Source organism: Phasianus colchicus, chromosome 1 (genome assembly GCF_987193195.1).
Source record: "Phasianus colchicus chromosome 1, bPhaCol1.hap1.1, whole genome shotgun sequence".
Taxonomy (NCBI): Eukaryota; Metazoa; Chordata; class Aves; order Galliformes; family Phasianidae; genus Phasianus; species Phasianus colchicus.
In genome coordinates, this window is record NC_143436.1 from 94,286,582 (window position 1) to 94,301,668 (window position 15,087).

General features: G+C 49.3%; 1 protein-coding gene across 3 annotated transcripts in view; it reads left to right on the forward strand.

The window, feature by feature from the left end:
• The window catches only part of IGSF3 (immunoglobulin superfamily member 3), a 91,560-nt gene that overhangs the window by 65,380 nt on the left and 11,093 nt on the right, over positions 1–15,087 (forward strand). For 2 of the 3 annotated variants that reach the window (XM_090120737.1, XM_090120728.1), the window contains exons 5-6: positions 3–404; positions 2,941–3,345. In XM_090120737.1, coding sequence (XP_089976863.1) covers positions 3–404; positions 2,941–3,345 — 807 coding nt within the window. The remainder of the gene's footprint in view (positions 1–2; positions 405–2,940; positions 3,346–15,087) is intronic. The other variant, XM_090120738.1, reaches the window with a different exon arrangement.

A 15,087-nucleotide genomic window follows, 5' to 3' on the forward strand; every position in this document is an offset into this window, starting at 1 on the left:
AGAGACCAGCATCTCCTTGGAGATTATCAACAACGCCAGCAGTGTCTTGGAAGGGGAAAGCCTGCGCTTTGGCTGCAATGTGCGTTCAAATGTGGGACCCCAAAGCCGCCTCTCCATCGCCTGGCAGCTGGTGGACAAGCAGAACCGGCGAAGTGAAATTGTGCGCCTGGATCGAGACGGCACCCTGCAGCCCGGGCCGTTATACGCTGAGCGCAGTAGCTATGGCGGCATCCAGATGGAGCAGGTCCGGCCTGGCTCCTTCACCCTGGAGATCTTCAACAGTGTCAGGGCAGACGAGGGCCACTACGAGTGCCGGGTGGCCGAGTGGATGCGGACACTGGATGGGGACTGGCAAATAGCTGGGGAGCGACACGCTGGCACCCCGGTGACCATCACTGCTCTTGGTGAGTACTCAAGGTGTGGGGGCAGAGGGGCTGTGCCCCCTTGGAGCCTGGCTCACCCCCATTGCCAGTGAAACGGAGGCACTGGCTGTCCACCCGCAGCTTCTGGATATATTGGTGCAAAACTTCTGCGTGTCCTATGGTGTTTGAAGGCAAAATCTGAGGGGTAGCTGTGGCAGGGGCAAAGTAGGGGGTGGCTGAGGAAGGCAAAGTGGCTGTTGTCCTTCCAACGAAACAAACTGGCCATACTGTGATTTGCACTGACGCGGTGCCCTACGTTCCACCAGCAAGGGAGCTGGGCTGTGGGAAGTGAGGTGGTGGTTCTCCATCTGTGACCCATGTGCATCAAAACCTCCTTGCGTGCCCTGGGCAAACCTCAGCTCAGCTCCCTAGATCAGGAGAAGGAAACACCAGGTATCTGTTGGCCCACCCACCAGAAATCATGAGCACCTCCAGCGACATCAGAAGCCCACAGGAGCCACGTAATGGGACCGGTCCTCATTGCCTCTGCTGGGAGGCCCTGAGCAGCTGGTCCAGAACTGCACCATTGCTTGAAGCCAAGCCAGAGTAGAAGCCGTAGTCGTTGAGTCTGGAACTCTGCTCTGCCAAAAAGCTCATCTGTTTCAAACATGAACGACATCAGTGTAAGGGGAGGGGTAGGTAGAATGTTAGGGGTTTTGCACAGACTGTATTACTTGGGTCCTGCTCAGGCCTTGTTATATCAAGTCCTGGATTGGTTCCCAAATTGTTCTGCAGGAGACTGAAGAACTGATGACTGTTCCTGCAAGGCCACTGATTTACAGAATGCCAGAGCTATAAACAATTGGTGCATGCTGTTGAAAAGTCAAGATATAATTTTATTTTTTTTTTTATTCTCTACAGTATTAATCTTAAGTTTTGGCACGATGTGTGAGAGACCAGACTTTAAAGTCATATAATACTCTGATTAAAATCTTGCTTTTTTTCTCCTTTCCTCCCCTTTGCTTTTGACCTTCTTTCAGAGGCTGTTCTGTTTAGAGCTAGAAAGCATTGCAGTAAAGCATCCAAAGGCAGTTAAGGACATTACTTTGTGAAGAACTCAAGGAAGCTTCTCACCTGGCTTTGACAGTAACTTTGTCTTGGGATCAGTGGCATTTGGCCTTCTGTATGTCCATGTGTTGGACGTTCTCTTTATTCTGCAACTTCGGAAGGTTTATGGAGGTGAAACAATGAGTAGATGAAGTTGAAATTTTAAAACATATCATTTTTAGTCATGCTAAAATTTAAGATGCTGGAAATTGCCCAGCAGTTCCAAAAGGTGGGATTGGAAGGAGGTTGTCCCTTTACCTCCATCCTTTGTTCCAGAGAAATTTCTGACTGTTGAGCACGTCCTGCCAAGTGCTGAGAAGGTCTTCATTCTATAACTTACAAAGCTGAAGTAGCTCAGTAAGGTTCAGTGACGAAAATACCAAATACTGTTTTGCTACCGCCAAATTTGATATCTTTTGTTCAGATTAATGCTTTCGAAATGTCTTCAGAAACTCAAATGGAAGGTGCTAAGAAAGAATAAGAGAGTTTTATTGCTACCAAAAAATGCTAGTAAAAAAAAATGCAGTAGGTTTACTGACACTCACATTTCAAGTTAAGATCTAATCGCTTGCTAGTCTGCCAGGGTATAAGACTCTTTAGCTGAACCAGCACAGATGATATTTAAATCCATAAATCTAGATACTCTGTGGTTCTGAAGCAGCAGCCAGAAGAGAGATGTGCTTTCAGGTGAGACTACTTGTGCTTGGACTTCAGAGGCTCTCAAGTGCCTAGAAGGGATTTCAGTCCTCAACTGATGGGAAGGAGAGGGCGAGCAAGGTGAGAGAGGGAGGGAATACCAAAGCCTGCCTGGACACCCAGCAGAGCCCTCCAGGAAATGAACGCTTCTTGGAGAAGCTGCTGGCAGGGAACAAGGTCCCTGCTATGTCTACAGGCTGTGCTGAAGTATCAGAACAGAAAGTATTTTCTCTCTCCAGCTCGGAACAAATGAGCAATGGAAATTCCCTGACCCAAAATGTGAGCCAGTCAACTGGGAATATGTTATCTTTGCTATTTTCAAATTGTTAATAGGCTGCTGGTTTGAAACTCCCCTTAACCAACAAAGTACTGGGGGTAGACAAGTAAAAATATGTTGACTGGCTTGTGGAGATGTACATGTGTGAGGATAACTGTATATATCATAGAACTGTAAGGCTGTGATCTGGAAGAGAATGGAAAACATGCTATGTGGAGAAGTAACCAGCTTCTCTCACTCAAATTGCTGCCATCCTGGGATTCCGTAACCTCTGCCAGGTTATAACCTCTCCAAAGTGTGGAAGAAAGCTGTTTCTTCTCACTTTCTCCCACCTTTCTCTCACCTGCAGTGAGCAGCTGCAGACCTGGAGCAGGGAAGAAGGGGGGAGGGTCCCTTGGAAGAGATGCTGTGAATCATGGCGCCTACAAGTGCACATCCTTGTTCCTCATGCAACATCGAGCCTTGTGCTTCAAGGCCCTTTTCTCTCTCTTTTTGCAGAGGCTGGTTTTGCTGTCACAGCTATTTCCCGCACCCCCGGGGTAACCTACAACGAGTCCTTTGACCTTCAGTGCATCATCAAACCACACTATCCATCCTGGGTGCCGGTGTCAGTGACGTGGCGCTTCCAGCCAGCAGGCAGCAGCGAGTTTCATGACCTGGTCACCTTCACACGTGATGGTGGGGTCCAGTGGGGTGACAGGTACTTGGGCTTCCGGACACGTACGGCCATTGAGAAGGCTGAGTCTAGCAACAACGTGCGCCTCAGCATCAGCCGGGCAAGCGACACGGAGGCTGGCAAGTACCAGTGTGTGGCTGAGCTCTGGAGGAAGAATTACAACAGCAGCTGGACTCGGCTGGCAGACAGGACCTCCAACCTGCTGGAGATCAGGGTCCTACGGCCAGGTAAGTGCTGAGAATACACAGGGTGGCAGCAGGGAGATGCATCATGGGATGGGGACATGCCAGTGCTGTGGATGTCTGTCCAAAGGATGGACCCCTCTTGTGGCTGCAGCTGATGTCAGACCATTGGGAAAGACTTGGGTGGCACTTTTTGCTGGTGGATATGGCGGAGTCTCTTTCTCCACCTTTGGGAACTGTGTACTTTCTTTGCTCCTCGTGTGCTGTTCTCAAGGTTTGCTTCTGGGAGGTAAGGTGGGTGAGGCTTAATCAAGTCTGTGGGCTATTCCTGTGAAACAAAGATGGCTTTCAGAATGCCTCATCCATTCATCAGAGCGGACTCTCAAGAGGGACAGGAGCAAAGAAGAGTGATGCTTGCACCAGAGCCTGTATGTGCACACCTATCACAGAGGGTGTGCTGCAGCTCTTAGTAACTGGCTGTATCTCTTGCACTGTTGGTGACATTTTCAAAAGCAGCTAGCATTTAAAGAGCCTGACTTTCATCTCTGCTAGAAACTGAGCCCTGTCCAGCTGGAAGTCACCAAGTCCTTGGTGTGCAGCAATGGGGAGTGTGCACCATCTAGGCAACCAGGATCTGGCTTGGCAGAGGCAGTCAAAAAACCTATGAGAAAACCTGTGCAGCCAATAGTGGTAGGCACCTTCTGCAGGCTTTGTTGCTGACTTCTTGGTGGGTGGTGCCCCTTGTTCTCCTTGAAGGCTGCCAAGACGTGAGGTCAGGGTAGCTGTGGAACCCTGCTGAGCAGAATGATTTACTGCTGCCTTGGCCTTAGGGCTGGAGTTCCTGTTTGAGATGAGGCTTTTTGCACCTTCGAGACTCTTGGATTAGGTCTCTGTAATAATGTCAGTCCTGCCCTCCTGTTCCTGTGCGGAGGAATGCCTCCCTAGGGTTTGTCTTCTGGCTTGAGGGTTGTTTTTCTTCCCTCAGTAGCTTTTTTTGTACTTTTCCACCTTCACCAACCCTCTGCATGTCTTTGCAAAAGTCAGGAGATGCTGCATGCTCCCTCATGAGTTCTCTACCTTCTTTCTTCCCTCCCTCCATTCCCGCCTCCCTCCCTCCCTTCCTCTTCCCTTGCCCTCATCTCCAGTTTAATCTTCTCTATTTGTCTTGATTATCCTGCCTTGTGAGACGTTTTGCTGCTCTCAAGGTCATGTTTCTGATGTTCATCATTTTAGCATATTTCCCTATGAAACAGCAGTGACTGGAGATGGTCCCTGGAGTAATATGCTTCTTTATGGCATGTCTCTGTGCATGCGTATGTGTGTGAGACAGGGAGGAAGAGAGCCTCTGTATTACAGCTCAGTGTGGCCAGGAGGACATTTAAACTATGCTCTGACAGCTGGTTCCCCTTTACTGGTGTAGTAACCATCAAGTGGATAACAGAACAAGTGACTTAGGTCTCTATAGTTCTTAGCTCCTCTTGCTCTCTCTTCTTCAGAAGAGGTCGTTTGGGTCCCTGAACAGAGTTGAGCATCTGAGAATGCTGTCACAGTCCAAGCCTGTGGCCGCAGAAATCCCATCCCCTTAATCTGATACGACTTTTGTCCCAGTCTCCTTTCCTTTGCCACTAGCCCTAAGCCCCCGCCTTGACCCATAGACCAGTGAGTTTGGGGTGAGCTATCTCCACTACAGATCTCTTAGGGGATATGCAATGAAGAAGGCATGTCTGGAGGTCTTTTGGCAAATTGAGCTAGCATGTCTTTCCAGACTGCAAGTTAATGTTGGGATTTTGGTTTTCCCTTAAAACTTCAGCTCCCTATTTGTCAGAGTGACCTTTCTGTTTGACAGGTTCCAGGTGCAGAAGTGGCAGTCGATATATGTCTGCTTTTGAAGTGTGTTATGGTGAGGAAGGCATAACAGTGTCTGCACGATTCCTTCATTAATCTCTCCGCTTTGTGAAGTCCCACATCCTCAAGGGTTTAGGTGCCAGAGCTTCTCTTGGTGTGCTGGTTTGCTGTTTCAGCACTTTGGCCATCTCTTCTTGGCAGTCTTGCAGTGGTGTTTGCAAGGGAATAAGGCAGGTAATGGCTGTGAGAGCCCAGCTTTGAACTGAAGGTCTGTAGGTGGAATGGCAGAAGTGTCCTGCGTGACATCTGGAGCTAGAGTTGACCTTCAAGTGTGGTGTTCCCTTGGGGAATGAAGCTATTACATGGACTAGCAGCATGGAGAAAAGCCCTGTAGAGGTTGTGATCTGTATGTGTCAGAGATTGTAGAAAAACAAAGTATTGAGAGGGCATGGCGTTTGTTGCTTGGTGGTGGACACACTGGTGGATGGATGCCCACCAGCAGCAACAGTAATACCTGAAGCTCCAGTATTTTTCTTTCATGGCTGACTTCCATAGTGTCAGGCTAAGAGGCACACTTCCACAGGCTGTGTGTTTTCAATGGAGAGCAAGTTGCACTGCCGTAGAATGAGTGCTGGGTTGCAACTTCTATGGGGTGGTTCTGGGGGTCTGGGAAGGATTTTGGGCCAGAGGAGTGACTAGCTAGATTGCCTGTAGCTGTTTCATGTCCTTCCAAGGCAGTGTTCTCCTTCCAGCTTGTGAGCTGCCTGTTGTTTCTTTCTTGGTGAGCTCATTTTGCAGCAAATGGGGAGGAACAATATAAGTCGATTCAGTTCATGCCAGCTGCTTCCCCAAAGCCAAAGCTGGCAGGAGATCACGCAGAGGAGCGTGGGCTGAGCTTGGAGCAAGCCCCAAGTGCTGGGGTGAAGATCTCTTCCCACCTGCAGCCTTTTGAGAGGCTTCCATTTTCCTGCTCTGCAGACCCTGGGTCTTTCAGCCCCTGAAGTTGGGGCTTCCTCTGAGGGTTCCTGGCACCCCTTTCCTTGGAGGGGTTGGACATGAGAGCACTCCCTGATGCTGTGGTGTTAGAGGAAGATGCGGTGCAAGTGGTTCCTTTTGAATCCAGGTGTAAGTGCATTTATCAGTTCCTCACACACTGCTGGGAGAACGCATGCCCTGTGATGCCTTATGGAGCCCAAGAGGGATGCGGGAGGTGTACGGGGGACAGGGAGGACCTGAGAGCTTGGCAGGCTTGCTTAGTTTGGGGCTCTTTCGCAGATCATGGTTCTCCCTGGCCAGTTTACAGAGGTGGAGCAGCTGAGACTGGGCAGGCTACTTGCAAGCAGTGTGAGTCTGTGCAGTCTGTGGGACACAGACAAGGGCAGCAGACAGTCCCTGGCAGCACAGTAGGTGGTGGGGGCTGTGCTGTGATCTGAGCAGGCTTGGATGTCTGGGTATGATTCTTTTGGCACGAAGGCTCTAGCAGATTTGTACTGGTGTATTAAATTGCTGTTGTCCTTGTGTGCATTCCCTGACTTATCTTTCCCCTGCAGTGAGTGTGGGGTGATTTGGCAGATCTCTGGGGGTCTGATCACAGCTCCTTCACAGGAACTGGCTCTGGGGAGGTGGGCTGGCTTCACTGCAGGGATCACTCTTTCCCCATCCCCATGTACAGCTCGACACAGCCTTTCTTGGCCCCACACTGCAAGCTGCATGCAGAAAGTTAGCCTCTGATAAATGCATGGCCACCTTGTGCCCACAAGTTGATTTCTTTTTCCCATCTTCTGCCCTTCCCATTCTTCCCTCCTGGCGTCATCTCTCTGCTGGCCCTTTCGTGACTAATCCTGAGGCTGGCACAAAGGGAGAAGCTGCAATCACCTCTATAAATCTGTCCTCTTGCTACTGGGTTTTTTTGACAGTAATGAACGTGGGAGGAAGGATGGGGAGGGGTGAAGGGAGATGAGAACTGAGTAGACTCCAGGGTGCTGGGCTCCTTGCTGCTTTTTCGCAAGCTGGGCTACGACAGATTGATTGACCTGGGAGCCATTGAGCAAACAAGACGTCAGGCTCTTCATTAGAGCGTTAATTAGCTTCCAGGGTCTCTCCAGGGGCTGCTCCATAAAGTTTGGTTTATGAGAAGCTGTCTTTGAAACTTAACATGTAGGGAGAGGAGAAGGCTCCTCAGCTGGCCTTGGAGCGGAGGGGAACAGTTGTGCCTTTGGGAGCACGAGACAAGGCTGTGCCTGGAGGGGTGCAGAGCTGTTGCTCTAAAGGTGACCCCTGGCAGCAGCCTCGCTGAGTTTGGGTGGCTGGAGAAACCTGAGGAGAGGGAAGAGGACCCTTACCTTGTGGTCCAAGATGTCCCTGGTGGTTGCAGAGAGGCAGATCAGCATCCTACTCATCCTTTTCTCTAAAGACATGGTCAGCAGCCAAGCAGGTGGTGATGCTGGCGATGCTGGAAGGACAAGAAAAATAAACTGCCTTATGGCATTCTTAACATTGAGAGAGGTATTCGGGATTTTTCAAACAGTTGCCAAGACACTTGCAGAGGTCTGTGAAACTTTCTCTAATTGATAAAAATTGGGTACTACTATCTTTCTTCCTTCTGGTTTCTTAATAATGTCTATGTGCAAGGACTCCTCCTGTGTTTGGATGTGGAAAAGGCCTTTTCTACATTGATGGCCAGTGGTGTACTGACCACTCCCAGACTCTTCAGTGGAGACTCTAATGAGCGTGGACCACAAGATGCATGCTTTAAAACCCAGTGCTTTTGGCTGCTGGCAGAATCCAACAATAAAGTTCAACAACAAAAGTTAATGAGGTGGAAACTTCCGTGCACAAGTGGAGTCTGGAAACTTATCTCAAGTTTGCTGCTTGCTTGATCTCAGAGTGGTTTTGCTCTGTAGAGCAGCACTGCTTCCCTGCTTTAAAGCCTTCTGCTCCATCTGGCAAATAGCTGTGCTCTTGCATGAGTGATGGAGGAGTTCAAGAGGCACTCAGCAGGGACAGGAGGCTGCTCGTCTGCAGTCGTGACTGTGGTGCAGAGCAGCCTCCTGTCCTCCATGTGCTCAGAACTTCACTCCTTCCACCTTGCTGCCCACAGGTGAGACCTGCTGTCCTGCTTCAGCGCTGCTGCTCCTCCCTTGCCAGCTTTCAGCACACTGAGCAAGTGGGAGGAGGGGGCTCGGTTGTGCATGATTCAGGGCTGTGCCTTTGTGCAGACCTGCATTAACAGCCCAGCTGGAGCCCTTTTTCTCCTCCAGTTGGCACAGGTGGGTTTGCTTCCTCCACCTCTTTTCCCTTGGGCTCGTATTCATGGCAGCCTCTCAGCCTTGCACATTTGCCCGGGTTGGGTGTCCTGGGGCAGCTGGACTTGCTGCTGCCTGTTTGGCACAGTTATTCATCTCGGACTGGTACCCTGGTGTGCTTTTTCTCCACACCTGCTCCCAACACCCTCATCTCTCTGTATTGTTATTGTCATATACTGAGGGCCCAGTCTTCTCACTGCTCTTATGGTGTGTAGCATACCCTCTGATATCATAGAATCATGGAATTGTTTGAGTTGGAAGGGACCTTTAAAGGTCATCTGGCTTAACTCTGCTGTGATGAACAGCTAGGTCAGGTGCTTAGAGCCCTATCAAGCCTCACGTTGAATGTCTCCAGGGCATTGCTTTGTAAATACAGATTCGAGGTGCAGTTTTGCCCATGGACACATCTGCATGAGGAAGCTCCCACAAAAAGACTGCCATGTCCACATGAGCCCACTTGTGAGTGGGGGGAAGGAGTTCGTGCTGAATGTGCTGCGACATTCCCGGTCCTGTGGCAGGGGTGCTGATGTTGGCTCTGTGGGATCAGAGCTGGGTTTCACCTGCCCTTGCCATTGGTTTCTCATCGCTGAAGTGGGAATGTACTTGGTTCCTCTGCAAGTTTGCTTTTGAACTGTTGCTGTAAGCCTGATGATCACATTGCTGACTGCAGTCAGTTAAAAATCAGGGCTTCCCCTGGGGCTTCAGCCTGCAAAATGCACCCAAGAGCATAGCACGACAAGCTGGATTTTAAATGCGTGAAGCACCTCTGATTAATTTGACGAAGCTGAGGAGCTGGAATGCATCCTTGCACCTAGCAGGACCTTAGCTCTGCTCAACCTGCTTCATGTGTCCCCATTGATCTTACTGCAGGACGTCTCGTTTCTCAGCCCTCAAACAACACTGATGACATCAGATGTGAGCTGTGTGCAGAATACGCTGCTCTTTCAAATTAGTGTTCTTCCCAGTTACTTTTTGCACTTCACATTTTTCACTTCCATTTTAGAGCATTCCGTGTTGCTCTCTGATACCTCATGAGTGGCCTTCCACTGCTGCTTGGAGAACGCTTATACAGAAGCAGAATATCAGCCTATTGGCAGACTGCGCCCATAAAACTTCTTCGATGTTGTCTTGAATGTCTTCTCCCCACTCTCCTCAGCTTCTCACTGATTTCCTGCTTGCTCTCCTTGAACTAGAATATTCTGCAGTGAGCAGTCCTTCAGCATTTCCTCACTCTAAAGCTTTGTGCATCCCTCGTGTCTTTGAAGCTCTCAAAAGCAGCCATCAGGGTGGCCAGCGCTTTGGGCAGAGAGCACTGGTTTCTCTCTTCTCTTTTCCCCAGTCCATGGAGCCTAAGGCCTTCTGATGGGCTCCATGAGATGAGTAGCCCAGTCCCTATTACTGTGAATCCCCTGCTCTTGGCCTCCATGGGTGTTGGTTCGACTGATGGGCTGGGGTGTCTTCTACTGCAGGTGATGGCTTCTCAGCAACTTTGCTCTTCAGCACAACAGTCACCTGCGTAGTCAGGTGGTTTAGCAATGCCCATGTAAAGGAAATAACTTCAGTAAAACAAGCCTAGCCATTTTTTCCAGCAGCAATTTTACCTGTGAAGCTAATGGCTCTATGTCAGCAGAACATATAAGGGCGATTTCTATAGCAGTGTTTTTCAAGAACTTTGGTTCTTAAGGGACTGATTATTTTTGGTTTTCTGCCTGTTCTGTCATTGGTTGAAGACTTAAATGCTAGGTTCATTGAAGCTGCAGCCTGCTTACGTCAAAATGGGAGAGTATGAACATGCTAAATCTATGGCTTAGAGTCTTTCATCTTAATGTGTATATGTAACAGTTGTCTCCCAGGGCCATTGTACTTGCTTAAATAGGAATTTGGGATGCTGTCAAAGAAAATTCCTACAGTTTTCCCTGTCCTGTATAATAGGGAGAGAATGATGGATTTGTAGTCTATCCCGCTGTAATACTTCCTCTGTCCTTAAGAAGTTTAAGATGACAATGTGTTGAGAAATGTCAGATGGCTCATTTCTTTTAGTTGTTCTTCCACACAGTAGATGGATTCATCAATTAGTTTATGGAGGCAGCAGTATCATGAACTCATGAATCATGAGTTTAGGTTTCACAAGGCAAGTGGAGCTGATCTAGCACTTGATTGTGCAGAGGGAAATGATCCTTAGCTCTGGCACTTAAGCTGGTTACATGGTCCTGTTCCATTCCTTATGTCACTATTGATCCCACTGCAGCAAATTAACCTGGTGAAAAGAAATAATTAACAATGAGCAGAGTGACTGAGCTCTTGTATGGATTTGGTTGTCTCTTCCTCAGTATCTGTGCACTGATAGCTGGAGCTGGCAGAGCTGGTGCAGGTAGTACAAAAAGCCTCATAATCCTATGTGAGGTCTATCTCCCTGGATGGCAAGAAAATGGCATTTCATGTCACTCTTAGCGTCTCATCTCACTATGTGTAGCAGCCTGCTGTTCAGTGGGTGCCTCTGAAACAGCACTAGTCAAACATAGTGAGCAGGAAGAGGACAAATTGCAGTCACAGTTAGGGGGAGCAGCTCTATGCTAGGATGCACCTCGAACTTTTCAGGTGTCTTTCTGACACTCGGTGAGGAATTGTGGCCATTAATAGCCAGACTCCAGAATGACATGGGGGTTTGTGCGTGGTGCTGCCATATGTGTTGTAACTTGCCCTTTGGCTATGTTTAATTACTTTTTTTTTTTTTGCTCCTAATTGACGTAGTACTCTTTTGTTCGAATTCTTTCTGATGAAGGGCTGATAAAATATCTGTGTGGTTTTGGTTTTTTTTTTTCCTTTCTTTATCCTTGGCGGCTGTAGCTTGGTACTGAATTTATCTTCTGGTGATCCTATCTCCATACTTTAATTTACAAGTGATCAGTGAGCCGTACGTTGTTCTCTGACAGCAGGCACAACTCATGCTGAGAGCCGTTTATTCCCTCCCCTCCCCTCTCCTGCACAACTTACACATTTATTTCAGGGTTTGACAGCAAGGTTTCTAATTTTAGAGCTGTGGGGCATTTTGATTTGGGTTATATCTGTGTTTGTTTTTATTCCTCTAAGGTAAATTGTCCTTGAGTCCTTGCTGTTCTACAGGGAGACATGGTTTCTCAGGGGGGCTGTGAGGCCTGTCCCAAGGCTTAGCTGCAGGTCCTCGACCCCAGAGCCAGTGGCTTCCCAGCTTCCTCCATCCCACACAGCGTTCTCCAGCTATGCCTGAAGATGCTCCTGGGTTTTAAGGAGACTTTCTAGGTCACAAATGCACGCTTCACCAAGGCCTGGCCCACCTGAGAAGGGGCAACAGCTCCTCCAGAAAGGGTTAACGTTTCCTCTCCTTTCCGTGGAGCTGCTCTCGCAGTAATTCAATCATGTCAGCCTGTTTGCAGGCAATAATTCATTGTTATAGGAACACTACAGTAAAGTGACAAGTTAATAGCGGCAGTAATAATGGCAGGCAAAGTCTAATGCTATTTCCCATTCTCCTACTCCTGTTGCACCAGCAGAGGCCCATGTTGGCTAATGCAATTTGCAAACTCACTAATCCAGTTTCAGTAGGGATTGTGTTCTATTAAAAGAGAATAACAGCAGTCGGTAGCTGTGCTGCCATGTTCCTGGCCCCTCTGGGAGACTGTGCTGGCACTGGAAGTCTTTGTCTTTGCGGTGATTTCTGTGCAACACTTAAGCCTATCGAGCAAGTTCCTCATAGGACCCATTCCTCTTTCTCCTTAATGTGAACACCATCCCTCAGGCTCCTCTCTTCTGTGAAAGGGCCACTTCTTGCAGCTCTTACATCTTCTCCTTTGTGCATTAACTTGCTTTCAGCTAGCCTAGTGAGCACAAGGCACCCATCCCTTGTCATGTGGTCACTGTGCTGACTTGTGCTTGCTTGCTTCCATTGCCACTGTTCCCCACGGTCATCAGTGTGTGCCCTTGCAACACACACATGAGAAGGCAGAGGAAGCTCTTCATCTGTGTTTTATGGAAGAAGTGGCAGAGGTGCCAAGTGTTAAAACATGTCTCAGCCTGTGGCAGAGCGGTCACCTGCATACAAGTCTCTTGGAGCCAGGCAAGTAGGATTTAGGGCACAGAGTGCTCTTGGGGAAATGATGAGACACTTCTGGGTGTGTGGCCACTGTCAGCTGTGCTGAAGTGTGACTGGTGCCCCTCAGGTCCTATGCGTGAACATCATCTTGGGGCTTCTGGAAATAGGTCTCTCCTGGCTGACCTTATAGACACCATCCCTGTTGTCAAACCCTGTGTGAGCTCAGGCTGGCTTGTCCCCATTTCTTCTCTCCCTATAGCCCTCACCTCCAAGCAGTGAGATCCCAGTGGAGGCTTTTAGAAGTAGGGCAGTACCCAGGAAAACTGTGCAGTACTTCACCAGTTCTCTCCAGAAAAGCACATCATCTGGAGGAGCACTCCCCAGAGGGTCACGGTCTCCAAAGTGGGACACAGCAGTCCTTGCTGCCTTCCTGTGCCCAGAACAGGCTCCCTGGGGACTCTGTGGGTTGCTGATGGCTTTCTCCATACCCGCTCCTTCTACCCAGTGGTAGCTGCCCAGGGCCATGGAGAGCTCAGTTGCCCCTCAGCTGGCAGACCTCTTCTCCTTTGCAATGGGGACACGTTGGGTTTTGTATGGTATTTTCTCTGATGGGGGGAGTGCACTTTCAGCTACACAGCTACACAGTTATGTCATTGCCACAACAGTGATAGTGGTCCCTACATGGAAGGTAAACTTTTAGCAGAGGGCTGCTGTTGTATTTTCTTGTCAGCTATGAGGGAAGGTGATGTGAAGAGTCTTGAGAGAGAGCATCTTTGTATCAGAGCATTTTTAGTTACAGATTGCAAAGTGCTTTAATAAAGGTAAGTGTTGTAACCTCTGCCTGATGATTAGGAAATAGAGGCAAGAAAGGCACCCACCTTAACAACTGTGAGGAGCAGCAGCAGAACTGTACATCATGTCTTCCTTCTCTGATGACTGGTTTCCCTTCCCCAAATATCTGCATAACTGTGCTTGCCTAATGCTTGGCCTGAGGAGACTGCTTGCCTTGTGGTGTTCAGAAAACCCACAAAATATGTATTAGATTGCAGAGTACCTAACCACACTGTCACCTGCTGTGACTGTAGGGTGGGCCAGGCTTGGACCTCAGCCCACAGGTGCAAGCTTCCAGGACCTCATAGAATCCCAAGTTAGAAGGGACCCACAAGGACCATCGAGTCCAGCTCCTGGCTCGGTGCAGGAACACCCAAAATTCAAGCCTTATATCTGAGAGTGATGTCTAAATGCTCCTTGAACTCTGGCAGCTTGGGGCTGTGACCACAGCCTGTTCCAGGGCCCGACCCTTAGCCGGGGAAGTAATGTAAAGGGCCTGTAATGCCGGAGAGCACTGTGTGAGGTGAGATGGCCAGAGAGCGTATAGACCTTCTGTGGACACATAGAATCCTTGCCACCCGAGCTGGGATGCAGCATCCTCACGTTCTGGCCAGGCTCCAGCTCCAATCATCATCCATTTAGCCTCCCACTGTCCTCCAGCAGAAGTGATGGGATGCCCACACTGGTGCAGGACAGCATTTCTCTGTGTCAGTGGGCAGCCGATATCTGCAGTCTTGGTCCCGGCTTAAGGACCCCGGCACAGTTGAAGAACTCACTCAGTTTTGTGTGGCTGATTTATGAAAAATATGAGGGTTGCATCCGTGACTTGTTGCCAGTGTAAATTGAGAGCCTCAAAAGCGTATGCAGGGCCAATTACAGCATGTCAAAGTATGATATCCTCTTTACTGGCACCCTCTAGGGAGCTGAGAGATGTTGTGGCAACAGGATTATGGCTTGTCGATAATATGCAGAGTAGTTTCACCTAGACACGTGCACCTGTTTCCCTCCCTAAGCAGATGTTCAGGAGGCTGCTAAGAGAACATCAGCCTCCTGACAGCACAGCAGCAGCCTCCCGTAACCCTGCCAGCTGACACAGCTGCACCCACCACCTTGGTGCTCTGGGCATAGAATCACAGGATGATTTGGGTTGGAAGGGACCTTAGAGTTCATCTAGTGCCAAGCCCTCTGCTATAGGTAGGGATAGCTCAAAGCCCCATCCAGCTTGGCCTCGAATGGCTCCTGAGAGGGGGCACCCACAAACTCACTGGGTGCTCAGTGGAGCATGCTGTGCCCTGGGGCAGCCTGTATCAGTTCAGCAGGTAGAGGCTGAGCCCCTTCCTGGCTCTATGCCCAGATACATCCCCAGGCCAGGAAAGGGAGTTTCCCAGTGTCAGAGTGCAAGGTTTGGCTGGCTGAGTGCCTGGGATGTCACATTCAGCAACTACAGCAATTTCCATGTCATGTGGTAACTTAAACATGACCTGGCAAATCGCACGGGGCATGATGAGATTCTCTTTGCACTGAAGCAATCTTAACTAGCAGTATGGCAGAGCTGTGGCTCCCTGCGGGCCCTTCTGTCCCATGGGAAGCACTGCAGAAGTCATCGTCCCATCGCTGCAGGCCTGGGCACTGGGGTAGCACCAATTCCAACACATATCTTGGTGCTGAGCAACCCTACCACATACAGCATGTGTGTATATGCTGCATTTTAATAGATATAGGGCTACTGACTTAACA